At 40.1% G+C, this 26,879-nt stretch overlaps 1 protein-coding gene across 1 annotated transcript; it reads left to right on the top strand.

Annotated features, from left to right (window-relative positions):
• The first annotated feature begins 1,424 nt into the window (after positions 1 to 1,424).
• On the top strand, positions 1,425 to 26,811 carry LOC121644275 (integrin beta-1-like). The gene is made up of 16 exons (XM_041992127.1): positions 1,425 to 1,742; positions 11,503 to 11,569; positions 11,984 to 12,069; positions 16,259 to 16,496; positions 17,363 to 17,533; positions 17,614 to 17,852; positions 17,968 to 18,123; positions 18,223 to 18,318; positions 18,411 to 18,500; positions 18,909 to 19,049; positions 19,350 to 19,552; positions 19,845 to 20,083; positions 20,177 to 20,399; positions 20,768 to 21,000; positions 22,808 to 22,974; positions 25,683 to 26,811. The coding sequence occupies exons 2-16, from the start codon at positions 11,503 to 11,505 to the stop codon at positions 25,746 to 25,748; spliced, it is 2,415 nt and encodes an 804-aa protein (XP_041848061.1). The 5' UTR covers positions 1,425 to 1,742; the 3' UTR covers positions 25,749 to 26,811.
• The last annotated feature ends 68 nt before the right edge of the window (positions 26,812 to 26,879 follow it).

The raw sequence follows: 26,879 nt of genomic DNA, 5'->3' as shown, positions 1-26,879 counted from the left end.
CTTAGTGCCCTCACCAACCTGTCAGCCATTGCCCCCACCAAAGTCACTGTCGATGCCCTTTTCTTCTCTGTCGCCTGCCCCTCAAACCCAGTGTTTGTCCCCCCCCCCCCCCTCTGGCCGGCTGATGGCATCCCATTCTGACACTGTACTCTCTGCTGTTCCAGCTGAAACTTCTGGTCCTTCACGGTTCTCCAGACGGCGTCAAGTTGGACCTCCAGGATACTTAAAGCAGAGGTCCCCAACCCTGGTCCTCAAGGCCCAATATCCTGAAGATCTTAGATGTCTCCCTGCTGCAACACACCTGATTCAAATTAAATGGTTCTGTGACAAGCTCTGCACAAATCTGCTAATGAGCCATTCATTTGAATCAGGTGTGCTGCAACAGGGAGACATCGAAGACCTGCAGGATAGTGGGCCTTGAGGACCAGGGTTGGGGACCACTGACTTAAAGGACTATGTTCTCAAGTGAGACTGTTGCTTGTTCCTTGTTAGCTGCTAGTTGTTGTTTGTTTTTTTTTTTGTTGTTGTTGTTTTTCCCCCTTCTTTCCATGCTGTCTGGGAAACGAGGACGTTTCTTGTGTGAGGGGGGAAGAAATTAAGATTCATATAGTAATTCGTGCATTGGAGTTAATTTGTTTTAAGGTGCTAAATATATGTTATGGCATTGACTAGTTACATATTTGTGTTAAAGAGTAATCTTCATAGGTTTAGCTCTCCTTAGTTGCATTGCAAAATAAGAGTGATAGCTTGTTGAATCTGCCTCTGTGTTTCTACTCTTTCCTTTTGGGTAGCCCCTCCTAGCTTCTGATTGGCTAGCACTGTCACATGGGGGAGGGGGAGAAGGAAGTGTTCAGTTTTTTGTAGAGTGGTTGACATGTGGAGAAGAGTAAAAGGCTGCTGAGTAAGAAATCTGTCTTCATCCTGTTATTTATCCCTCTATAGAGTGAACTACACACCACGTATCGAACCCTCACGTTACATTACCTTATATCATACTCTCTCTGAAATACAACTAGTGTCTAATCACATTATTTCTCATTTGCTTAAGCAAGTCTTAATCGTAAATCCCGAGATCATGTAAGAGCAAAGCAGCCTTTGAGGCAGTAGTATTTTGTGTGTATAACATAAAAACTTGCTAGCGCTGTTATTCAAACATGGGCAGTTTTTTCACTGCAGGGTTAGAAAAAAATTACATTCTCACTGATTTGTGATTCTAACCTAAATAGCGCATATGTAAAACTTTCTTTTTTCGTTCCTCTTTTTTTCTTGTACATGCGTGTAAAGCCATGCGTGCACGCAGGTGTGAATTTTCACCGCGACTGAGGTGAACATGGGTTCATCACATCACTGCTGTATGTTCGTTTTCCTCAACCTCTTGCCGCATTACTTCCGGTGTAGGCGGGGTTTAATGAGAAGGAGAAATTTGTTGAAGTGCGACCTGAAGAAAAACCGCTCACCACCAGCTGCAGAGGCGCTGCAACGTGTTTCGACGATCCCAAGCCTCCACATCCTTTATTTGTAGAAAAAATCCCAATGAAGAAATTTTAGCTCCTTCTGTGTTTTAATCGGAAACGTTACGTGGTAATCTGAGCGGTGTTCATTAGCTCAAACAAAGCGGATCCTCATAACAGTTTTAGCTAGTTCTCTTTATAAATCGTTATTATTTCATTTAAAAGGGGACACTTTTTTGGACTTAATGTTACTCTAAATCCACAGAAACGGCTGTAAAGTATCAACTTAAGGTGAGTTATGTCTTTTTAACCTACATTTCTCACATTTAACCAGCCTGCCATGGCTACGGCGACTGAAAACAATGTAAGACACAGAAGAATGCTTGTCTTCAGGGGCAAACTTTGGGTGTGGATTAACAACCAGTTAGATCGAACGACAACTTTAGTTAATGTCTTCAGATATTATACAGTGGAAGTTTTACACAGTATAGTGTCTGCAAAGTCACATTTCAACCTGAAAGAAGCGCTGCAATTAATCTTAATTTGGGCTTTTTGCGGAAAGTAGGCCAAAAGTATCTGTTTTGTACGCCCAAAGAGCAGTATGGGTGGTTAACGCAGGATACACGGAGTGATCGTTCCCTCATTTTAGCCTTGCATTTAAATACAAAACTACTACAGACTACTTCTGATCTAAATTTGTATTTAATATTAAGATTTCTTAAACTGTATTGTTCTTAAAGTAGTTTCTGTTGGGACATTACTGTATAATTTTCATCCCAAAAGTGATCTCATCGTGGTTTTTATGGTGTTTGGTTGTTCTTTGGTACATTTATAGACCTACCACGTAGAATTTACAATTCTCCATTTTTTAGGTCGAGTTTCTGCTCTTCACAGGCCTCAACAAATTAGGTCTGCTGATTTATTTGAAAGGGGAATAGATATTCAGCTGTTGGTGTAGTTTTGATTAATCATTTACTTTCAGTGTTAACAAGATGTTAATCAGTGTTAACCAGATCACCAATCAGGGTAATCAGGACTGATTTTCTTCTCTACTGTAAAGTGAAACATTATATTTCAAAGCATTGTGGTATTCCTGTGGGTTTGTCAAAGTAATCTTTTTCCAGTTTGTGAGACATATGTTAAACGATAAACACCCAAATGTATTCCAGTTAACTCCAAAGCAAAAATTTGTATAATATTGCTTTGGTAAGCAAGTCATAACTTTTTAAGTATCTCCTGACCACAGCTGGACTTCAGTGTGGTCAGACTGCATTATGGACTGTATAAACTGTGGTTAAGGACACAGTACGACCTGGACATCTTAAAGCAGACAACTTTGGTTAACCAGGCTCTAAGGTGACTTGTTGAGCCTTGCCCACAGGTATAATTCAGAGAAGTTGACTTCAGTGTATGAGCTTGACAGGTTTGGTCTTGTCAGCCTCATTAACTTCCTGTGAAGGAGTTATAGCTTCAGGCCAGGATTTTGTTTTCACCCTGGTGGATTAAAATGAGGACTAGCTTGATAAAACTAACAATCAGTGTTGGCAAAGTTGTTGCTGCAAGGCATATTTTAGCAGCAAAGGGAATGACTGCAACACAAGTTAATTTCTGATCTGGCTCAGCTTCATAATGACATGGCAACAGCAACACACCAAGACACGAAAATGCTTGTTTTTGATCTTACATGGCAACATGGATTCAGCTAATGTTCACCAGGCCTGGTAATAGCAGACAGGAGGGTAGATGTGTCTGTAGACTATGGTCGGCTGAGTCACTTCCCCCAGTTACATTGTTGTGATTAAGTGTCATACATTACTCAACACCAGACATGGTAGTTTTTTTTTTGTTTGTTTTGTTTTTTGTTTTTGAGCTCAAAAAGTGGGGTTGACTGAAACTAAGAACACAAAAACTAAGAATACACTTTAAGATGATGTGGAGACAGCCTTTTTGTGTGACAGGGATGAGTGGTGAGGAAATATCGGGGGGGGGGGGGGGGGGGGGGGTATGGAGCCATTTTTGTTTCTTATGTTGCTTTTATAAAGAAATGTATAGTGTTCACTTTCAAAAAGAGACTAAAAACAAAGTATTTACCCCATAAAGAGGCGCTACAGAAAAACTTAACACTAATGGGAAGGAATTACTAAAGACTGTGATGATTCCACATCAAACTGACTGAACCCTTGGTCAACTTTGAAGGACAAGGATGAAGAATCACTCTGTCTTGCATAGTTTTCCATGACATAGTGTGGAGTTGGAGCTGGAATGCATTATCTCATCCCTCCAACGGGGACTGGGAGTTTGGGATCTCCTCCATATGACAATTAAAACCCGCAGATAAGACTTGCAACTACAACTGGAAAAAAATAAAAAATTTAACAAGTTGCAAATTGTTTTCACATTTTATGAGACCGTAATAGAATTGAGAGTTTGGGATTACTTACGGCTTTAAGATTTAAAATGTGTGTTATGTTATAGATGCCATGCATGTTAGTTTCACAAGGCTTGCCTTCCACTTATCCTTACTTTTTTCGCAGAAAGCTCAAATTGTAGGAATATTTAGTTTAATCCTGATCAAAAAGAAAGTAGATGGTGCATTTCAATTTTTTAAAGTCTGTAAAATGTTGATAAAGAAGCAAACTTCACCTTGTTAGATTAATCTAAATCACTTTGAATTTGTAATCAAACTTTGCAGCAGGTGTCGACCGGACAAATGGAGCATTTTACGAGTAGGTTGTGTTCCCTGTGTTCCTGATCCTTCAACAGCCTGTTGGAGTGAAAATCACAGCCAGGGTGTGGTCTTGATTGAAGGAAATGAACGAAGAGTCATGCTGAGTTTTTATGGGGAACTGATGGACAGAGAATAGTCATCAGCTGGTCAAACAGAGGAAAGAGGAAGAGCACCTGGGTCTTTATGTAAACCACTAGTTGACCCGCCCTGCAAGAACAGTGCTACAGCAAATTTTCAGTAGTAGTGTGTTACCCTCAGTGCTCTTGGGGCTACAATGAGCCTGTTTACATGGACACCAATACATGCTTTATCAGATAATGTCAGTTATCTGATTATGAGAAATCAGATTAACACTCCTAGATTTCTTCTCAGTACTCCAATGTCTGTTTGCATGTACATCTGTATGTTTGATTTATTTTTTTCTTCTGTGCGTGTCCAAAAATGATTAGTTCCATCTTTTCAACATCTTCTGTTAAAAAGACCAAAGTGAAGCAGTCTCAACGTGAGATGAACACAAAAGGAGTACAAGTGAAATAAAACATTCACATAGTCTATTTTGCAGGCTTGTTAGCTCCCACATTAGTACAGCTAAAGCTAAGACCGTGGGCACTACCATGTTCAACAAAGACTGGATGTTTAGAAAGTAACAGGAAGTGTGAGTATTATGTCATTATGTACGTATGTACTGAAAAAGAAATCTGATCATGGACTAGGAAATGTAGACCAGGGTGTTTTGAGGGCCCCCGTTTTAGAAATGCGTGAAGATGTGTCGGATCTTATCATTACAGTTGTCACATTACTGCCAGTTGCTGGATATCGATCTAGTAAGCAGGCTCATTGAATTCAGAATTAGTAATGAAGCTACCATGACCTTCCAGAAAACAAGCCTCTAAAGCTATGACAACATAAAAAGGGGGTGTTATGCTGTTTCCTGCTGACTGTTTAGGACCACAGTTTCTGATAATCACATTTCTAATCGAGGTGCAATGTTGCATGTTTAGGTGGTGTGAGTCCTGTTAGATGTTTTTCAGCTGTGCTTTAATTCAGCTTTGTTTGTATAGTTCCAGTTCACTTGGTGTCATATCAAGGCTCCACCCTCAAGCAAAAGCTTTCATCTTGTAGGTTGCAGCTTAGAGGTTATTACCTGGAGCACAGGGATTTTGAAAATAGTAAAATAATGCAAGAAATGAAAAGTTTTGTTTTAATTTTTAGCATTGTGTATATTCAAGACGTGACTAAATGTCAACAGTTACCTAGAGAGCATAACATCAGTGCATTAAAAACGTAGAAGGGACGATTTGTAGTCAGTGGTGTTCAGATTATACATTCACAAGTTATGATTGTTTTGTTGGAGTAGGATTGGTTTTTCTCTTCATGAGGAAAAATGTGAGTCATCTTTCAGAGTTAGCGATACAATGTGGTTAACCTTTTAATCGCATGATGAAACAAGCACTGAGAAACCAGCAAAAGGTGCGGTACTATTCATAGTATTTTCACTTTCTTGCTGAATACACAGAGGTTAACCATTGCCATTATCTGTTATTGTTTTTGCCTTTAACATGTTTTTAGAACTGACACTAAATCATCTCATGTTGGATTTCTTGTTTGTCCTCGCAACACATCAAAGTGTAACCTGCTTGTTCATTAATCACGCTTGTTTAAACACTTTTTTGTCAGTTTTTAGATGGGTAAAGTGGTCTACTAGTTGCCAGCTAAACATTGAGCAGGGAACACTTTTCATCAGATGCTATTGCAACCTGGTTTCGTCTCTGTGAGTAGTGTAGGGTGTGAGCTCAGCCATATGGGGGAATGTTATTAGACCTGTGTGCTGAACTGTGGTCACGGTCACCCACAACTTAAACATAGACTTTGTTAAGAAACACTAAACACTCACAGATGTGTTCCACCTTCAGCAACACTATGCTTCTCTGTTGCAAGCACCATGTCACAGCGGGGTCAGGAAAGCAGACTATCTGCTGTAATACACCTCTGACTTTACGACACCTGCACTATATGTTGGCCTGAAGACTTCCAGGTAATGAGACTTTGTTCTTAGCTGCTCCCAGCTGAGAGCTCTTCTGTCTGTTCTTAACGTGAACAGATATATAGCTGTGGTTGTGGTTATTTCTAAACGTCAGAGAATGGTCTCTTCTGTGTGGGGAGAAAAAAATGTGAATACCACACTCCAGCGTTGTGAACAAAGAAGGGCTGATGCATGTCGTTAGCATCATGTTCATCTTCTGTGTTTTTGTGACTCTGACTTCAAAAATATCTGATTTAAGTGGTAAAGAACAGTTTTCTTTGCTTAAGTATTTATAAAAAAAATTAATAAAATAGGATTTTTTTTGTTATAATATGGTGCAAGTGAAAGTTTGTATCTGTATATTGTAATATACTGTAATTGTAACATTGTAAATTTTGCTAGTGTGGTAAAATCTTATAAATTAATCTGCATGGTGAAAATGTTTGACAAACCTATGAATTATAAGATGAGCCTTTGTGTTTATTTGCAGCTTTGTCTTGGTGTCTTATGTTTACAGATTCACAAGCAGATTTTTTTCATAATCTCACATTAAAAGCCACTGGCTTGCTCACTGTCTTGGTTTGTGCTTCTCTTAAAGTCCCATTACTGAACTTTGGGAGATTTGTTTGCGCCTTGGCGCCCCCTAACAAAGGCAAATTCAGCATCTGTCTTGCATCCTGTCTCTTCTCTGAGCTCTCTCTAGCTAGTAAGTCAGCCCAATGTTGGTTCTTGTCTTGTGTGTGAGGCTGTTTCGTTAAGCAAAACACAGCTGTCATGTGATGCCCTGGGCTTGAACACAAAATTTTGCAGTGTGGTTTCTCAGCCCCAGGATGCAGCAGGGTAGTGATGTTTTAAGTAATGTACATTATGAATGTCTGTGTCCCATCAAAGCAAGTCAGACAGAATGTTTCAAGGTCGGAAACATATATGGTGTTGTTTTAAAGGTCCCTTATTATATATTTTTTCAACAATATCATATGGGTTTCAGAGGTCCAACAGCATTGTTTTCAAAGTGTATAACCCCAAATTTAGCCTTGGTCCTTAATTTCAGCCATTCCAAATGTGGCTCTAGTGAGCTCTACTGAGAACAGGCTGTTTCTGTGTCTGAACCTTTAAATGTTAATGAGTGGTACCTGTCCACGCCCCTCTCCAGGAGAAGATCCGGCTTTTGCTGGTGCCGGTCAGTGATTTTAGAGGTCAGTAACAGTTTCCACTACCGGGGGCACTGATTATTTCCCTTCGTGAGGTCACAAAGGCAAAGATCTCAGACTCACCCATTTGAGCACACATTCGCTAAAAAGTAGAGCAAGCAAGTGAGAGAGGAGACAAAAGTTTCTCGTTTTTGGGCCTCATACACAGGCTGGACACATATGACTGTTAGAAAACCTTTAGAAAGTGGATTTTGCATAATATGGGACCTTAAAACAACCTGAAACACTGGGTACACTAGTGTTTCAAAAAAGGGAATGGATATGTATTTAGCTGTCTAGAATATATAATTAAATGTCAAAAACAAACAGGGTTAATGTGAACTAACACAAAGTTAGCATAAAGGAAAGTTTTTCTTCAGAAATCTATTTTGAAAAGTTAGTTTTGTTGTTTCTTGCACAACTGAAGGAGTAGTCTCTCGACTGCAGGATATCTGACATGGATATGGGATGGTGGTTTTCCATCCACATCCAATCTTTCAACACGGCTTACTGAGTTGGATGTGGGTGGAGTTGCATGGTCCAAATGACTTCTATTATCACAGAAAATCTGTGTATATAATCATGCAGAAGCACATAGCAATAAGCTAGTTGTTTTATGTGGGCTTTCATACCAGTATGTAGTGATGAGTCTCATGGTAAAATTTTAGTTCTATGAGGTAAACACTTAAAATAGATGTTATAAACATGGATAAAAAGGGTCCTTTCATACAGCTGAATAGAAACGGTTTTAACAATCAGGATATTGTTCTCTGCATGTTCGTGCTCTTATAATATGTAGTGTATATCGTAATGCCCAACATTCCTTCACATTTAAATTTTTTTGTGTTAATTTGGTCCTCTTGTGTATAGTAGTAGCTAGCAGCTTAATTTTGTAACATTTAACCTTCTTTTACATAAAAACCACTCCCATATTCTCCTGTGAAAGGATGTTCTGCTGTTTTCCGTGTAGCTTCTCGCTCACCGCTGAAACATAATTGGCAAAGTAGGCAGAAAAATGACAGGAAGCCGATTGTTCTCAGCAGAGGAATGCTCTGTGTGGATTTACATCAGAGCCTGGCTGAGGGTCCTGAGGCGTACTTTCAGACTGCTGATTGAATCAAAGCATCTCTGGACTGTCTGACCCTCACAGCTGGCAGTGTGACATAGCAACTGCTGTGGATTGGGTTTCACTCAGCTCTTTCCAGCTGCTGGGCATCAGCAAAGACCTGGATAAAACACTTTTTCTGGGACTGAGTTTGTGTTATAAGTAGTGAGACTATGGTCTGAATTTAACTGAAATGCACTGAAAAGCCAAGATATGGAGTGATTTATTGCTCTAAATGAGAAAGCAACATGCATAATGTTTTTTTAATCAGAAGTGTGACGGCAGCATCCGTGTTATGTACATTTACAAGCAAGAAAAGTCCCACATTTCAACCTTGGACAGTTGTGTGAAAAAGGCATCACTAATCCAAATATAAATCTACAACCTAAAGGCATTCTGTGTTCGCTTTTTTTTTTTGTTTTGTTTTTAAGTTTTTTCTCCAGCTGACTGCATTAGTGATGGCGCTGCCGTGTATGATAAACAGATGAATTGTGATGAGAAGTCGTACCGGTATCTTTCAGCACCACAAACACAAAATGACTCCAGTATCCTTTTTCTCCTGACCATACAAAGTCATGATGAGACACAGTTTACGTACGTTCCTCTAAATATTAGGTTCTCAGCTCTGTCAGTGGAACTGCTCGTGCTAGAGTGTCTGCATGATGAGGATAGGTGATGATTGCTACTTGAACATGTAAAGGAGGACAAAAGAAAGACAACTGGGGACAAAGCTTCCTAAAACACAGATATGTTTGTACAGATTTTTCTATTTATTTCAGGACGTGGATCTTCTGATGCTTTTGAGCCTGTTTGTTTCTGAACTGACCACATACCAGTTTGCCTCCTTTTACCTCTGAGCAGTGTGACCACAGGCTGATGTGTATTAAGCTTCTGACTATCAGCTCTTATCAGCTGACTGGGTGGAAGCAGCTCACACTTGAATGTCCCACCAATTCTTTTCAACCAGTTTTCTGCTTTAGCAATCAGACTTTTGGCTCTTTCTAATGTGTATATTTATTTCAGGTATTTTCATTACAATAAGAATTTTTCCTAATAACAAATGCAAAAAATAATTTCACAAAACTTATGACAGAACATAAAATTTTGTGATGATCACTTTTTTATAAATGCAGGTTGGGTCATTGGGCCTTTAAAGACTGTGGTACATCTTCTAGATTTTAACTTGAGCTTGTTTTATCAATCATAATCATGCTCAGAGATTATTGCCACAGATACCATTTCCTCTGAATAATGGAGACTCTGCATGCCTTCCAGTCTGCCATCTCTCTGCAATTTGCAGCCCTGTGACGGATGAATCCCAGAGCTGTAAACAAAGCTGGTCTTCAGGAATGTTTGGGTGGAGCCTAAATGGTGAAAAAACTAATTAGAGTTTGTGTCAGCCTGAATTTTATGATGCATTTTGATATATCCAATTCATCCTGGCACAAGTTCTTCTCTAGTCAGGTTTTGTTTCTAACTTTGATAGAAATTATGCTGAAAATCTAGAGAAAATGATCCGGCATGACTGTCTGCTGTAGCAGAATAATAAGATCACACCAGCTCTGATGGAAACATGCATCTAAGTTGGCCATTAGGTTTCACATCACAGGATGTGGTAGCTTTGTGGTTGCCTGTAACCTCTGTCCCAGAGCACAGCAGAAAATGGATTTTAGTTTCTCACCAAGCAGCTACGACTTCTTTTTTTTCTCCTCACCTCCATGTCCTTTAGATTTAATTGTAAAATCATCCTCCACTTGTGCATTAATAGGATCCATTGACCCTCGAGCTGAATATTTAACTGGACAAAGCTATTTTGAGACATTTGTTGACTCAGCTGCTGTCGACACAGAATATTTCCTGCATGATTCCCGCCGAGACGCAGAAACGGAGCTCTAGTCCACTTGTTTTTGAGTGCTGTGTAGTCAGAGGAAGTGTGTCACTGGAGTTGTTGGGAATGAGATTCAGGAAGAGATGTGAAGCAGCCTGACCAAATATGGACGCACTGGCTAACTTAGTTTTCTTTGATTTCTACTATTGAAGCATAGCATGTGTAACCTTTCTGCACACAACTTATTTAGGGTCAAACTTTGACTCAAAGTCAAGGCTGTCGACAAATAAAATTAGTTCAGCTCTGGCGATTTTCTCTTTGCTTTGTTCTTGAGCTAAAAAGCTCGGCTTAACATGTTAGACAAGCATCAAAGGACTGCTTAAAGAACCACACTGTTTAAATCTAGCTTTGCCAAGAGATGAATCATGGTAATGTAGCTGTTGTAGGTCGCCTTCTAGTTTATATGAATTAAATAAGTAAATACTCTCCTTTGGCTTGTCTATTTTTTTCCATCCTGGTAATAGTTGTCTTGAAGTAGGCCTAAGAAAATCCAAAATGCAGTCAGAAAGGAAGCATGTTGGTTCATGGAAGTGCTGATGACGTGGTAGCTGATCCCAGCTGAGTCAAGATGAATCATTCCTCAACATTTGGGATGGGAAAACGTGGACCAGTCCCTGCAGTTGCTCCTAAAGTAACTGCAAGTTTTCACCTCATTGCAAGATATAGCAGCAGAGTTCCTGACGAAATTGTCATGAAACTGTATTTTTTTCTTTGTGGTTTAATTGAAATATTGATGATAAAGCATCTGGTTCCAGTGTCAATCTAATTTTTAGTTGAAAATCTGAAGGTTTCAACTTATTATTTTGCTTTTTACAGCTGTGTTGAAAACTAAACATGATGAAAAAAGATAAAGGTAGCACGTTTGCTTTTACAACCACATTTCCTGTGTTTGCGCACACAAACGCTGTGTGATCACACCTTGCAGATACCGCTTTACAAGTGTAATCCTCTAAAAAAAAAATAAAAACAAAAATGAAACCTCAACAAAATACATACCTTCTTGTTTATTTCAACCATCATTTAGACTTGGCTTCATGAACATGTGCAGATTCTCTTGTAGAAAATGCTTCTATGTAAAAGACATTGAATTAAAGTTTTTTTTTTGTTTCTCCTACAGATGGATGTGCATCTTCTTTTACTAGCTATATTATCAACAGTCCTCTGTGGCAGCTGGGCACAGCAAGGTAAGCAGGAAAACATGGAAGTTTCCAGAGTTCTGTATTCATTTTCTTTAATTAAGTAAACTTTGCTTCTTTGTATTCAGTGTTGCATTTAATGTATTCATTGTCATTCTAATTGTTTCTATCAGTTTATTAATCGTAACCTAGATAACATGGTTTAAACATGTTTAGTATAATCAATCTCAGTCTTCTTTATTTATGTTTATGTGGCTGCAGTTGTTGTCTTGGTTTCCCCACAAGCTGAAGTCATCGCTTGGTCAGCTGCCTGGAGCTTTTCCCAGCATGACTCACTACTCTGACCTGGCCAAGGGGCTGCATTTTTTTCTCTCTCTCTCTCTTTTGCAGACCGAAGCTGCTTTGAGTTAGTGAGCTAATGGAAAATGTGTTTGTCATCTTGGCTGTCCTCGTTTCTTTCAGATGGAAGCATATGCATCAAGGCAAACGCACAGTCATGTGGGGAATGCATCCAGGTCTCAGAGACATGCGGATGGTGCACAGATGAAGTAAGTCGATTCAGCAAAGATGCTGTAAAGCCTGTTTTGTCTGGAGTGAAACCTCTCTAGAAGATCTTTGGCTGGGTCTGTCAGATATTTCTGGGCTGGTAATTGTCACTTCGAACATGAAATAATTTTACTAAATGAAAACATTTCACTAAATATGGAGGAAGAGATACTTGTTAGAGTAATTAAAACAAACAACAGCATAATTAAGATGATTTTTCATTGATTTTGGCCCTTGCAGTATTCATGTTAATTGACCTGTGCTCTATATTAACCTTCTGAGTAGGAAAACAAGCAAACACTGTTGAAAGTTGTGATGATATTATGATCTGGAATAAATAAAACTGGATTTAATTTTTTTCTCATATGTAGCAACAGTTGCTAAACTCTCATGCATAGATTGTGCTAAAATAACTTTTGGAGCATTCTTTTAGCTAATGATAGATTTCAGTAACTCTTTTTAATAAAAATCATTAGGTCAGCAACACAAACGGATCATGTGCACCAGAGTCCTGCAGCCTAAAGACTAGAGAAAACATAGAAAACTGACAGCCTCTGCAAAAGTTTGAAGCCAGTTCTTTCCCAACTTTTGATAAATTATATAATTTATATTCCAGTGTGGATTATCAGTGTCTGGCAGATGAAGCAGAGTTTACATTAATGCACTGATGTCTAACTAAAATGAAAAACAGAATATCTGATGCCCTCATCAGTAACTGTGGACCACTGCCTATAGCTTCTTGTGGTTGTGCTGTAGCAGGGCTGCAGACTAACTTTTTTTACGAGGAGCACAGTGGCCACTATCTTAAATTTTTAGGAGTGCAAGCAGAAAATTTAGGGGTGCACACTGAAATCCCCTTGCAAAGCAAATATTCACATTTCCTCTCATTTTTACTGTATTAGTGATAAATACTTGAACAATAAATTCAGAAATTACAATGTTTACAATTAACATTTTTTTTTGCAGTTGACACAACATTAAAAAATCTTACTGGCTGCACTAATACAAAAGAAGTAGACATAGAACTTGTCAAATCAAATCAAATCAGATTTGATTTGATTTAATATTCACTTTGTAGTCAAAGCAGAACGGCAACTTTGTCACCATCATCCCCCAGAGGGCATTGTTTGACTTATCAATGTAGTTCCTCGCAATAAACATCTTCAGGGACTGATACTCTCCATAAATTCCCCCAAGACCCGCCTCTTTTCACACATAAGCCAATCACAGTGCTCGTTCATCCCGCTCACACGCACATTGGCTGTCGTCTTCTTCGTTGGTGCCTGTCTCCTTTTCTCGTATGGAAGTTAGTTTGCAGCTAATTTACGCATTACTGTGAACTGCTGGGCTGAAGAGGGAAGCAGATGTTTGTTAGCGACAAAATAAATTCAATTATAACTACTACAAGAAAGAAAAATTCACACTGTCTCACATTTTAGTCGCAAAATGTGACCATTTGGTCGCAGTCTGGAGCCCTGTGTAGGTGGCAGCGTATGTCCCCTGCTGGTTTCTACAGGTATTCAGCATGCCTTGCAGAGTACCTGTTTGTAGTGTGTTATCTCTCTTCTAACCAACATCATTCCAAATAGCTGACATGCTGTTTTGTTAAGCCACAAGTTCTTCTGCATCCATAATTTTTGTCTCTTTATTTTTCGCCACCACACCCTTTACTTCAGGTACTCTGTTGCTACAGCTGTTAGCATCTACATGGAGCATCCAGGACAGTAAGAGTCCGTTTGATCCACCATTGATGCACACAGCATGAATGCACAGCAGCGGATAAGAGCGTCATGTCACTTCCTCAAAATATTTGTTGCAGCATGCTTATCACGCAGGCTAACATGGCGATGAAGGTATATATAAGTGCTGTAGAGAAGACAGATGAAACTGTTTGTGCTTTGAGTAAGACACAACAAAACCACAACTTCTTCATTAATTGTTGCCCTCAGTGCTGCCTCTTATCTTTACTGCACATTTGTAATAAATGAAATTGTTGAATTTGTTGTTTTTCCTATTTTAGTTTCACTTCAAAGTGAAAAATGAACTAAATGAATGATGCTTGATTTGATTTAGTTTTTTTCATCATGTGACCTACAAGTTCTCCCTCCTCTGTGTATGCTGTTGACATGTCCAAAGCTGTATTGAATTTGATTTGATCATCATAATACAGTAAATACGTACATAATGAAATATTTCCTGACTTTGCTTCAAATGTGCAAGAAGACAATAACAACTATTTAATGTGTTTATAGAGTTTATTTGTTTCCACCTGTGTCCATAGATACCATGCAGCTTATGGTTGGTCAACAATTTCCATCATCTTTGTCCGCTTGTTACCCTTAAACATGAGTTGACTACTATTTAATGCTGATATTACATTATACAACATTACAGTGTCAGATATAACTTCATGTATAACTTTCTATATTTATATATAGCAGATATAACTTGTCAGATATGAATGCTCATCTTAAGTTTCATTTTAAATTCAGGGCCATCAAGACAAGGTTGACATTATTAGGTGCTGCTTTGTTGAACATAGAAACAAAGACGAGCCTATATTCATTTACAAATCTGCGCTATCACCTTTACCATCCGTGTTACAAACTGGCATTTCAGTTTTCCTGTTTGTTGTTTTAAAGGAAAAACAAAATACACAGACCTGCACTATCTAAAGTGAATGTTGTTGCCGTAGCGACGATGCCCTGATGTGTTCATGCACCAAAAGTTTAGGATGAAGTTTTTACTTTTTCCACAGCTGGCACACATCAGCCTGCAGAGAAACCGTTCATACATGTTAATCAAAATGGTTTCATGCTGTGGAAGAGTGGCATTACTATGAATCAGAACAAGAAGATAACAGTTAACTCTTTTTTATACTTTGATGACTGATAATTTAAAACAGAAGCAGTTTTATACCATGTAACACACAGTTCATCCATCGGGAAATGCTCTTTTCCACCCTTGAAAATGCTCTTCTGGTACAAGCTGTATCCTTCAGCTTTTATATTGCAAATAGAGATCTCTGACTGATCAGCTTAATGATGCCAAACTATGCTCTACATTTCTTTCCTTTCAAATTTGGTATTTGTCTGGACAGAAGCACATTCCTGTTCCTGTCTGTTCTTCTCCACCAGGACTGCCTGCTGACTCATATCTGACTCTGAGCTTATGAAACAAAAACTTGCTGCATTTTTTCTTCATGTTTGTTTGCTGCCATTTCTACCAGATAAGGTGAAATGTCTGCAGCTCTGAGCTGCATTTGGTTTCATAATTCAGCTTTTATCTGATCCAATGTTTAAAAAGTTCACTGCATTAAGAATATTCCACACTTTTGTCTGTAATCAGGTCGGCTGAAGCAAAAAACCTGGAAGTTTTACCTGTTCCTTGTACATTATATTTAGATCTCACTCTATCAGCTCATTGTTGTTTTTAATCCTTTAGACTCATCTGACATGTATGTCTACAAACAGAGGAAAAGAGAGGAGGTTTATTTGAATCATGTGCTTTTAAAAGAATTAGGTCAAAGCACTATTTTTGTTTTTGACTGAATTCATTGTCTCAGATTCTCCCTCCAATACGCCTTGTGGGATTTCATGTGGATCCAATCTACAGAATAAGCTTCCCTGCTAGTCATCTGTTTCTCTTCATCTCTGGCTGCTTATGAACAATAGCCTGCAAAGCAGAGTGGTTTATATAAATGAGGTGGATTTCAGGGGCCTCACTATCTCAAGCAGTATCTGGACTTTATCCTACTGTGATTTAAACCCCAAAGAATAGTACATTTAGCCAAAATTACAAACCAGTCTGTCATCTTTTTGCTACATGAATGAGTCTAGAGACGGTTTACATAACCTACAAATTTTCTGATTTATTTTTTAAGCCCTTTGTCTATATATGGTGCTACAGTTGTTTTGACTTTTTACAAGACCTGTGTACAAAATCCCAGTCCACATTATGCAAAAGTGTATGTTTGTATGATGATTTAAAGGAATTCTTGAACATTTTAAACCTTTGTCTCTTCATAAAAGTATTTGTTCACTTTAATATTTGTTAAAACCCAAATTTGGTTCCTGCAGTATCAATTCCTCCATCTTTAAACAAAACAACATTGATTTGGTGCTGAATATTGTATATGTTGCTTTTAGAGTAATTCTCTAACACCTTCTATTTTTTTTTTTTTTTACACAGAATTTCCTTACTCAGGGTGAGGCGAAGTCAGCCCGCTGTGATGACCTGGAGTCCCTGAAGAAGAGGAAATGTGATGCAACCAAAATCGAGAACCCACGTGGAAAAATTCAAGTTGACAAGAACAAACCAGTTACTACTCGCAAGAAGGCAACTGAGACGAGCGAGAAACGCGAGAAGCTGAGTCCTGATCAGATCACCCAGATACAGCCACAGAAGCTCACCCTGACACTCAGATCCGGTAAATATCCTGCACACGCAGCCTCCTGTTTTCATGCCAAGTCAGCTTAAAACTGCTGAATGTATAATTTAACTTCCTTGGAGATTATTTCATTTGGACAACCAGCCTTTATAGATTAGCCTGGCAGTTGTGTCGGGTCTTTGACAGATATTACTGTACATATTTAAAGAATCAAAAGCTTGACTAAATAAAACAGTTATCCTCAGTGTTAGGTTCATGTTCACAGGATCTTTCAATGCTGATTTTTAAGTTGTAAGTTGTTTGGCTTCTACTTTAGCTAAAGCTCTAATGTCAATTTATCACATAGTCTTAGATGTATCATCCTTAGAGATAGGCTGAGAAGCTCGGACACCCTATAGAGGAACTCATTTAGACTGCTTTCTATCTATAATTACAGTCTTATGACCATTGTTTTTAAGTCTAGGGCTGTGTACAGCACTTTGGTCAACTATGTTGTTTTAAAGTGCTCTATAAATAAAGTTGGACTGGATTGAAGTTGGACTGCCCACAGCTTGGGATCATCAGTGAGGGTAGGAGCATAGATTTACTGGTCAATCAAGAGCTTTGTCTTCTGGCTCAGCTCCTTCTTTTTACAAAGACAGACTGATGCAGAGCTTGCATCACCAACCCGCCTGTCGATCTCCTGATCTATTCCTCCCTCACTCCTGAGCAAGATCCCAAGGTTCTCATCCCCCAGCCAGGGAAGAAACTCTGCCCTTTTATCTCTATTTTATTGAACTGATTTCACCCAGTGTATTTAACTGTTATAGACTGAATGAGCTTTGAGTGTATGGCACTTTCGTTCAACTTGCATTGTTTTAAATGTGCTTTTTATAGCTAGACTTTGTCCCTTTTTTATCTTTTAGGTGAGCCGCAGACATTTAATCTGACATTTAAGCGCGCTGAGGACTACCCCATTGATCTGTACTACCTTATGGACCTGTCCTTCTCCATGAAAGATGATTTGGAAAATGTTAAGAACCTTGGTACTGACCTCATGAAGGAGATGCAGGGAATCACCTCAGACTTCAGGATTGGTGAGGGGACTTCAGCAAAGGAACAATAAACCGGCAGAGTTGCTTTGTCTGACATTACTTCCTGTGTTTTGTCCCTGAAGGTTTTGGCTCCTTTGTTGAGAAAACTGTCATGCCTTACATCAGCACCACGCCTGCCAGGCTCCTCAACCCCTGCACGGGGAACCAGAACTGCACCAGCCCCTTCAGCTATAAGAACGTCCTAAGTCTGACTAATCAGGGAGACCAGTTCAACCAACTGGTCAGTCAGCAGCAGATCTCGGGCAACTTGGACTCTCCAGAGGGGGGTTTCGATGCCATTATGCAGGTGGCGGTGTGCGAGGTGAGCAATGAGTTTAAGGGGTTAATAATAAGAAGATGGAAATTTATTGTTCTGTTTAGTGTCAAGGCTTAAAAGGAGTAAAATATTAACACAGAGGTCTTTGTTGTGATCCCAGAAACAAATCGGCTGGAGGAACGTGACTCGTCTGCTTGTGTTCTCCACCGATGCCGGTTTCCACTTCGCGGGAGACGGCAAACTGGGAGGCATCGTCCTGCCCAACGATGGGAAGTGCCACCTGGAGAACAACATGTACACCATGAGCCACTACTATGTATGTAGATCTCTTTTGTTTAACCTGCATAATACATCCAGGAAGCACTTCCAGACCTAATCCAACTTCTGGCTGTAATAATGTGTTTGTGTGTTTCAGGACTATCCCTCCATTGCTCATCTGGTTCAGAAACTCAGTGACCACAATATCCAGACAATCTTTGCTGTAACTGAGGAGTTCCAGCCTGTTTACAAGGTCAACTTTCTATATTTAATTTTCTAAAAATGAGAAGCATAGATCCGATGTGTTCATCGTCTTCTTTCTTGTCTTTTTTTAATCTCAAACAGGAGCTGAAAAATCTTATTCCCAAATCAGCTGTTGGCACTCTGTCCTCCAACTCCAGCAATGTGATCAAACTCATTATTGATGCCTACAATGTAAGTAATATCCTCATGAATTTAAGCTGTTTTATTTAATGTTTTTGCAAATTTATACACAGTATTACCTAAAATGTTGGGAAATTAGATCTTCCCTTTACTTAACAAAACACTAGTAGAAGTCAGATGAGATGAGAGAGAGAAGTCACATTTATAAAATTTAAATTTAGTTCTTTTTTCATCAACATTTTTATGCAGCTGTCACATTATAAACCTACTAATGATTTAATTTGCTGTCTAAGCTTAATAATGGATAACAACCATGAATACAGGCATGTAGTAGATGTGTATTTTGGTTACATGAACGTAGCCCTAAAAAATTTTTGCAGATGCGAATCAGTGGTTGCAGACTTGGCCCACTTGGTGTTTAATCTTTTCCTTTTTTTCCTTTTCTATTCTTCTTGCCAGTCTCTGTCATCTGAAACCATTCTGGAAAATGGTAAGCTGCCAGAGGGAGTTTCTATCACCTACAAGTCCTTCTGTAAGAACAAAGTGGTGGGAACAGGCGAGAATGGCAAGAAGTGCTCCAACGTCTCCATTGGAGACGAGGTAATAAGGTCCCTTTTTCTTCTATTTTTCTCTTCACACCTAAAAAAGTAACTGTTTGCGCCTCTCACCAGATGGAGAATCCAAGAGGCATGAAGGAAAATTAAGCTCTTAAGTGTGAAATTCTGTTTTATTTTATAGCCTGGACGTTCTGTTTCTGGGACATGAAGCTGTTTAAAAAAAAAAAAAAGTCTCATTCAAATCACATCATGAGCTGATAATTGAAATCGTGTGGAGAATCTCACAGAAAGCTTGGAGACATCTGCTTTGGTGGACATTTACTGACTCTCTTCTGGTTTCCAGGTGCATTTCCAGATTTCCATAGAATCCCAGAAGTGTCCTTTGAATGGGAAACCAGAAACCATTACAATTAAACCCCTGGGATTTAATGAGGAGGTGGAGGTGGTTCTGAATTTCATCTGTGACTGTCAGTGTTCTACAAACGGAGAGCCCCTCAGCAAGAAGTGCCACCAAGGCAACGGGACCTTTGAGTGTGGAGCCTGCAAGTTAGTATGAAGCCAGGAAAATGAATCAGATCTGTTCGTTCTCTGCTATCTTAACTGTAGAATGATTCATTTTATGAAGAGTAAAAAGTTCAGTTGAGGAACTGAATGAAAATATTTTGAATTTTAGGTTTCAGTGTCACATTGTTTAGTTAATGTGGAGGTAGACAGGTTTTTTCTTTCTCCAACGAGGCTGGGTTAGGGTCCGCTTTCTTTTATATTTTATTTGCTTCATTGCCTCCTACCGCTTTAATTACACGTGAATAAAACTGCAACTCTCTGCGTCCTGTGTCAGGTGTAACGAGGGACGCATCGGACAGCTTTGCGAGTGCAGCAAAGATGAAGTCCGGACGGAAGACCTGGACGCCAACTGCCGAAAAGACAACGGCACAGATATCTGCAGCAACAACGGTGACTGCGTCTGTGGTACCTGCGAGTGCAAGAAGCGGGATAATCCTGCAGAGGTTTACAGTGGCAAATACTGCGAGTGTGACAACTTCAACTGTGATCGCTCTAATAACAAGCTCTGTGGAGGTGAGGACTTCAGAAAGACAATTCTTTGGAAGTACTAATGGTGGTCTAGTATCAACTCTGTGGTGACACTTATTGTTTTCTGTGCTCTACCAGGACATGGCCGTTGTGAGTGCAGAAAATGCATCTGTGATGAGAACTACACAGGCAGTGCCTGCGACTGCCCCCTGGATAACTCCATGTGCCTCGCAAAGAATGGACAGATATGCAACGGCCGTGGTACCTGCGAGTGTGGAACCTGCAAATGCACAGACTCCAAATTCCAAGGGCCGACCTGCGAGCTCTGTCCAACCTGCCCTGGCGTCTGCACAGAGCACAAGTAAGTCTGAAAAAATACATGTCAGCTTTAGAGGTTCAGAATTCAGAAATACGAACAAGCAGGTTTCTTTTAGCCACCGATCGGCCATGTGAATTGTGAGGAAATTCTGCAGAGAAGCCCAGAAATAACTGGCATTTTCTAAAGATTGTAAAGATGAGTAACTTTTGTGTAATGCCAAAATAATGCATCAAAGGGAACTTTAACCCCCTAAGCTCCCCTTAGCAAAGCTTTGTTCAGCAGAACTCTGCACCCAGACCATCATTCTGCTTTTCTACGATGCTTTACAAGACCAGTCACATTAGATTTTTGATGGTTGGACAGTAAATTGGAAAGTGACTGATCTTTGCACTGCATCTGTGTCTGCTTAGGGATTGTGTGCAATGCAGAGCATTCAAGACTGGAGAGAAGAAGGACACATGCGAGAGGGACTGCAAATACTTCAAGATGCTCGAGGTGGATGATCGCAAAAATCTACCGCAACCCACCGACCAGAGCTACCCACTGACAATCTGCAAAGAGAGAGATGCCAACGATTGCTGGTTCTACTTCACCTACGCTGTCACGAATGACACAAAGGAGGTCTACGTGTTTAATAAACCAGGTATAGCTGAACAATTTATTTAAAAATGAATGAATATCAGGAACTATAAAAACAAAGTGTTTTTGGAAGGTTGGTTGATAATTGTCCATTCGAAAAGTTGCTTAAATTCAAGATTCAAGATTATGTCATTATGCAAGCACAACAAGATTTTGAGGAGTCTCTCGGCTTAAGCACACTTAAATAAGAAAAGAGAAGTATGACAGGCACACTTAAATAAGAAAAGAGAAGTATGACAGGCACACTTAAATAAGTAAAAATAAAGATGAAGTATGTAAAAGATAGGAACACCTCTACATTTACAGAAAATTAGAGAATTCCCAGCAGACTAATATTTACAGGGTGTGTGTGTGTGTGTGTGTGTGTGTGTGTGGCTGTGGAGGATAGGGTGAATGTGTGCAAGTACTGTTGGGGAGGGGGTGTAAGTGTTGAACTGCAGGGGGGGCTATTGCTTTCACAGCTCTGGGGAAGAAGCTGTCTCTGAGTCTTTTTATGGTGGTTTTAATGTTCCTGTACTGCTTTCCTGATGGAAGCGGTACACACTATGCGTTGTCCAGGTGGGTGGAGTCAGCTGCAGTGCATCTGGCCCACTTCTGGACTCAGGCAGTGTAGATGGAGTCCAGGTCTGGTAAACAGCGACCCACAATCTCCTGAGCTGTCCTCGCCACCTGGGCGAAGCTCCTCTTGTCCTGTGCTGTGCAGCTGCCATATCACACTGAGACAGGATGCTGTAAAAGTTCACAAGTAGCTGAGAATCCCATCTGCTTCAACTTCCTGAGAAAGAAGAGCCGTTGTCGGGCCTTCTTCACCAGGTGTGAACTGTTCACAGTCCAGGAGAGGTCAGAGGAAAAGAGGATGCCCAGGAACTTAATACTGTTCACACTCTCCACTGCCTCCATGTATGCAGAGAGGAGCATGCTCTCTTCTGGACCTCCTGTAGTCTACTACGACCTCCTTTGTCTTGTTGTTAAGAACCAGATTGTTCTTGGAACACCATTTTGTGAGACTCCGGACCTTTTCTCTGTAGCGGGTGTCATTATTGTTGGATATGAGACCCACCACAGTGGTATCGTCTGCAAACTTCACAACCATGTTGGTGGGGTGGATGGGAGGGGAGTCCTGTTTGAAGAGGGCAGGGCTGAGCACACAACCCTGTGGCGTTCCAGTGTTGAGGATCAGTGGTGAAGATGTTGACTTTCCCATCCTCACCACCTGGGGCCTGTTGGTGAGGAAGTCACTGATCCAGGTGCAGAGTGATGCTGACAGACCAGGTTGTGGAGCTTCATTGAGGCAGGTTTTTTTGGAGGGGGCACAGGCCCAATGATGGAGGACTTCAGACAGGCCGGAACCGCAGAAAGCTGCAGGGACAGGTTGAAGATTTCCAGAAAAACTTCAGCCAGCTGGTCTACACATGATTTGAGTGTCCAGCCTGACACTTTATCTGGACCCACAGCCTTGTTGATGTTGATTCTTCTCTGGGTCGGGGTGGAGGTCATTTGGTGCAGCTGCAGGGTAAGAGGCTGATGCAGCGCCTCTGGCTGTGGAGGGTGAACTGTACTTCTGCTGCTTGGACTGTCGAAGCGCGTGAAGAAGCTGTTCAAGGTGTCAGGAAGAGTGGGGTCGTGGCTTAGTGAGCCAAGGTCGGCTCAGTTCCACTCATCAAACATTCGCTGTTTATTCCTGCTTCATTACTCAAATGAGGTTTTACTACAAATTCTTCTTGTTAAAAATGTCAGACTTTGATTAAGATTATATTTATTGACAGAAGCAACAGATTTCACTGGCTTTTTGTGGATTTTCTTTGTTTCAGAGTGCCCGGCAGGACCTGACATCATCCCCATCGTGGCAGGTGTGGTAGCTGGCATCGTGATGATCGGCCTCGCCCTGCTGCTCATCTGGAAGCTGCTCATGATCATCCATGACCGCCGAGAGTTTGCCAAGTTTGAAAAGGAGAAGATGAATGCCAAATGGGACACCGTAAGTTACGGTCACAGTCTCTCCACCTTGAGTTTATTCTTTACTCGATTCCACTTATTTCTCTACTGTAGCTGTTCTATAGTTAATGTGTGCAGTAACATTAGAATATTTTAATAGGAAAACAATAATCCATAAGAACAAGGGTCAAATTTATCACTTTTCTCCCATTAAGCTGCTCCCAAACTGTTTCATACACCTCATACTTGGTATGTTTGCAAGAAGCTCAGTTCGGTAGGTAAATATGATGTAATCCATGAGAAATATGTCTAAAAGGTTTAGATTATGTGTATAATATAATCTATCTATATAATATATATAACATGGGTGTCAAACTCGTGTCCTCAAGGGCCACTATCCTACAGGTTTTTGACTAAAATTAATGGGCCATTTTGAAGAGCTTGGCAACAGACTGTTGGATCCATTTGATTTGAATCAGGTGTGTGGGAGCAGGGAAACAATAAAACACTGCAAGATAGCAGCCCTCGAGCCTCAGTTTGACACCTGGTGTAGAAGGAGGATGACAGCCCTGCCTCTGTCGTACATTTGCATGCAGTTTTGTTTAGTCTCTGTTCACTTGGAGGGGGTGGGGAGAGATCTTTGCTGCAGCTGCCACTGCTGCCGCTCACTGTCCACATGCAACAACTGCACCACCATAAAAGGCAGGAAAACAGAGACAGAGGAAGCCTGCTGGGTGATGAGTGATGGAAAGCTCTGCTGGTCCTAGGGCTGCTGGTCTCTGAGGCCAGCCTGTGGTGCAGTTAATTACTGAATTATGAGAAGTTTTTGCTTTCCCTTTAATGGATGTAATGCTGCTAGGTGTTTCTTCTGTTTTTATTTCTATTTTATATCCTGTTCCATCAGTTTGTGTTGAATATTTCTATATAGTTTAGGTTCTTTCTACTGCTTTTTCCCATCCGACTTAATTAATTCATGTTTTTTCTGCTTCCTCACCATCTTTTCATCCATGTTGACAAGGAAGTCCCATTTGCAAGAGTCCCATTAACCAGTTCCAGAATCAAAGTTATGGCAACAAACTGCTGTTCTTTAGATCAAGTTTATATCACCTGTTAGCTCCGCGCACCTTGCGCTTGTGTTTCCAATTTGATCCCTGAGTGCTGCAATTAGATGAAAAGTTTGGTGACTGCGCGTTGAGAGGTGACCGCTGTCAAAAGCTGTTTCCACCAAGGGCTGGCTTGGCCCTGGACGGGTTGGTACACATTATTAGCATTTCCACAGGTAAAAACTGGGAAGGGGAGGCAGTGGTTTACCAAGTATGGATGAAGAGTGGATGAATAATGCATCAAATGTAAGCGCTTTGAGTGCTGTCAGCAGTAACGCACAATATTAATCTAATCCACTGTTATTATTCTTATTAACGGTGCCAGAATATCCAATCTGAACTGTTCTACTTTTTTGGGACCCTCATTAGAGTCTCAGTCTTACCAATCTGAATCTAAAGGGTGGAGCTTGACACAACGCAACCCATTGATTGAATCTGCACCACACCGTCACGAGCTGGACCCCTTGCTGGAACACGGATTAAAAGACTAGAAACTAAATGGTTTAACAATTTAAGAAACTGTACTGAATGTCGATCTTCTGAGCCCCCAAGATGGCGATGCATTAAAGACAGATGTGATTCTGTTGTGGTAATCCCTGCATGGGTTTACAAACCCCTCTGGAAAACATAGTCACAGCAGGCTCAATAAACACAGGTTAAAACTACACTGATGCTATTTCTGAGCTCCGGTTTATTGAGGGTGGACGACATGGGAAAACTGCTCTGTGACTTGAGAAGACGCAGTTCTTCTAAGATGCTGAATCTTCTGGTCTTGGCTTGTGCAAGAGCTTCCCAGTAACAGACATGATGATTAAAATTGAGTTCACACCACAATTCTCTTACTGTAATCAGATTGTGGCGTTCACAGTACAGGTAGCCGGAGATAGCTTACGCATACAAAGGAAGAACATGCAAACTGCACACAAAAAGGCCACTGTTCGAACCCCTCCCCAGCCAAGGTTTGAACCACTGATCTTCTTGCTGTGAGGTCGCGATGCTAACCACCACAACACCATGCAGCCCATAAAACTGAGTAATTAGAAGATTTGATTTGAAAAGAATCAGGATAAATGGCTCCTGTTTAATGTGAGAAGTTCATATTAAATTCTGTGAAGCTACAGAACTCGATGGCCTTTAATGACCTAGTGACGGCTAATTCAGCATCCATCTTGCATCCTACTCTGTGTTTACCCTACCCATTATATTAAGTTGTCAGAAATTCATATATTTTAAGGTCAGAAAGTTTCATAGGTCTACTTTAGCATCCATTAGTTGTAGTTCAGGAGGTTTTGCCTTGAATCGACCAACCCTGAATCACTGCTCCAGAGGAGCATGATCTGCAGATTAAAGGACCTTCTTCTTGCTAGAATGAATAATATTGAAAGACACTTAAAAATAAATAAAAAAAAAATCACACTCAAGGCTGAAAACTTAACTGAGACATTTATCGATTGTTCACCAAGTATTCAGAAGATTTTTTGTTTAAAAATGCTAGATAAATGGCTTAAAACTGCTTCTGTTTATTGATACACTGCTGTGCTCCCTGTGAGAAGTTCATATTATATTCTGTGATGCCACAAAACTTGACGACTCTTTTTATGACTTGTTTGCCGACTTCTCCCTCTTTTGTCCGTCTTGTTTTCTACAGGGCGAGAATCCGATCTACAAAAGTGCCGTAACGACCGTCGTCAATCCAAAGTATGAGGGCAAATGATGGAGCTGTGCCTTTCCTGTGACAACACTGTATGGAGGAGGAAGTGGGCCGGGTTGAACAGAGGGGCGGTTTTTTATACAGTAATGCTCACTGTTTGCTGTTATTTTTGTAGTCACCAAATGAAAGCAACGCATTTTGCCACTGTTTTACTAACTTGTTTTGATTTCCTATGCATCGATGCCTGTGTACAGCTTGGACATTGTTGTTTTTCTGTGTTGGACTCGAGAGAATGTGTTTTGTAGCTGTTTCTTTTCTTGGCCGGGTAATGAAAAACCTAGCTGTGCCTTTTCTTTATTTTAAACAGAAGCCATCAGTGTTGTGTGCAGGGTTGAAATGGATGTTAATACTGAGGAGTTCCTTTACTAAAGACAGTGTGCTATCTTCAGTAGGATGCAATCAATCATTCAGTGTTTGACAAAAACAGTCGATCAAAGGTCTTAAGATTGATTTTGCCACCTGAGTAAAGGTCTCTCTGCATCGGGTTGACTGAGTTGTTATCACTCTTTTAAATGTCTTTTTGGATTGCCAAGTGTAGCAGCAATGAAATGTTCTTGGTATGTTTTGGGTTCTGTGTAAAGCCATGCTCACAATTACAGAACATGGAAGAAAGGCAGTGGGTTGTTTTATTTGCAACTTAATTTGAACAATCATTTTTTTTTATATATATATATATTTTCTTGGTCTGCCTTTCTAAAAGAAAGGACTTCAGTTTACAGTAGATTTACTGTGCAGCTCTGGGTTTTATTAGCTTAATTTAAAGCCAACTCAGGTCCTTAAATGTTTTCAGCAATGCCAAATACATGCAAATCTGCTTTCTTTTTTGCCAACAAAACTTTCTTACGTTAAATGTTTTCACGTCTTTCATATCAGCTGGAGAGAAACTCCCTCATTCATTTCTTTTCCCTCTTTAAATCCTATAAAATAAATCATGTCTACATTTCATGAATTCTTGACTGATGTAAAAGAAAAAAAATTCTAACGTGCCTTGTGTTAATTTCTACAACCTATCCACGCATTTCTGTTGTCTAAAATTATTTATTGAATAAACCCTTAAAACATTTTATGTAAGTTTTTAAAGTGTCATTGTACATTTACTATGTGTTGAATTTGTCTTTAACTCATAGTGCTTGC

This window comes from Melanotaenia boesemani, chromosome 8 (assembly GCF_017639745.1).
Source record: "Melanotaenia boesemani isolate fMelBoe1 chromosome 8, fMelBoe1.pri, whole genome shotgun sequence".
Taxonomy (NCBI): Eukaryota; Metazoa; Chordata; class Actinopteri; order Atheriniformes; family Melanotaeniidae; genus Melanotaenia; species Melanotaenia boesemani.
The sequence above is the reverse complement of the archived record's forward strand: the minus strand, read 5'-3'. Positions and strand labels throughout refer to the sequence as shown.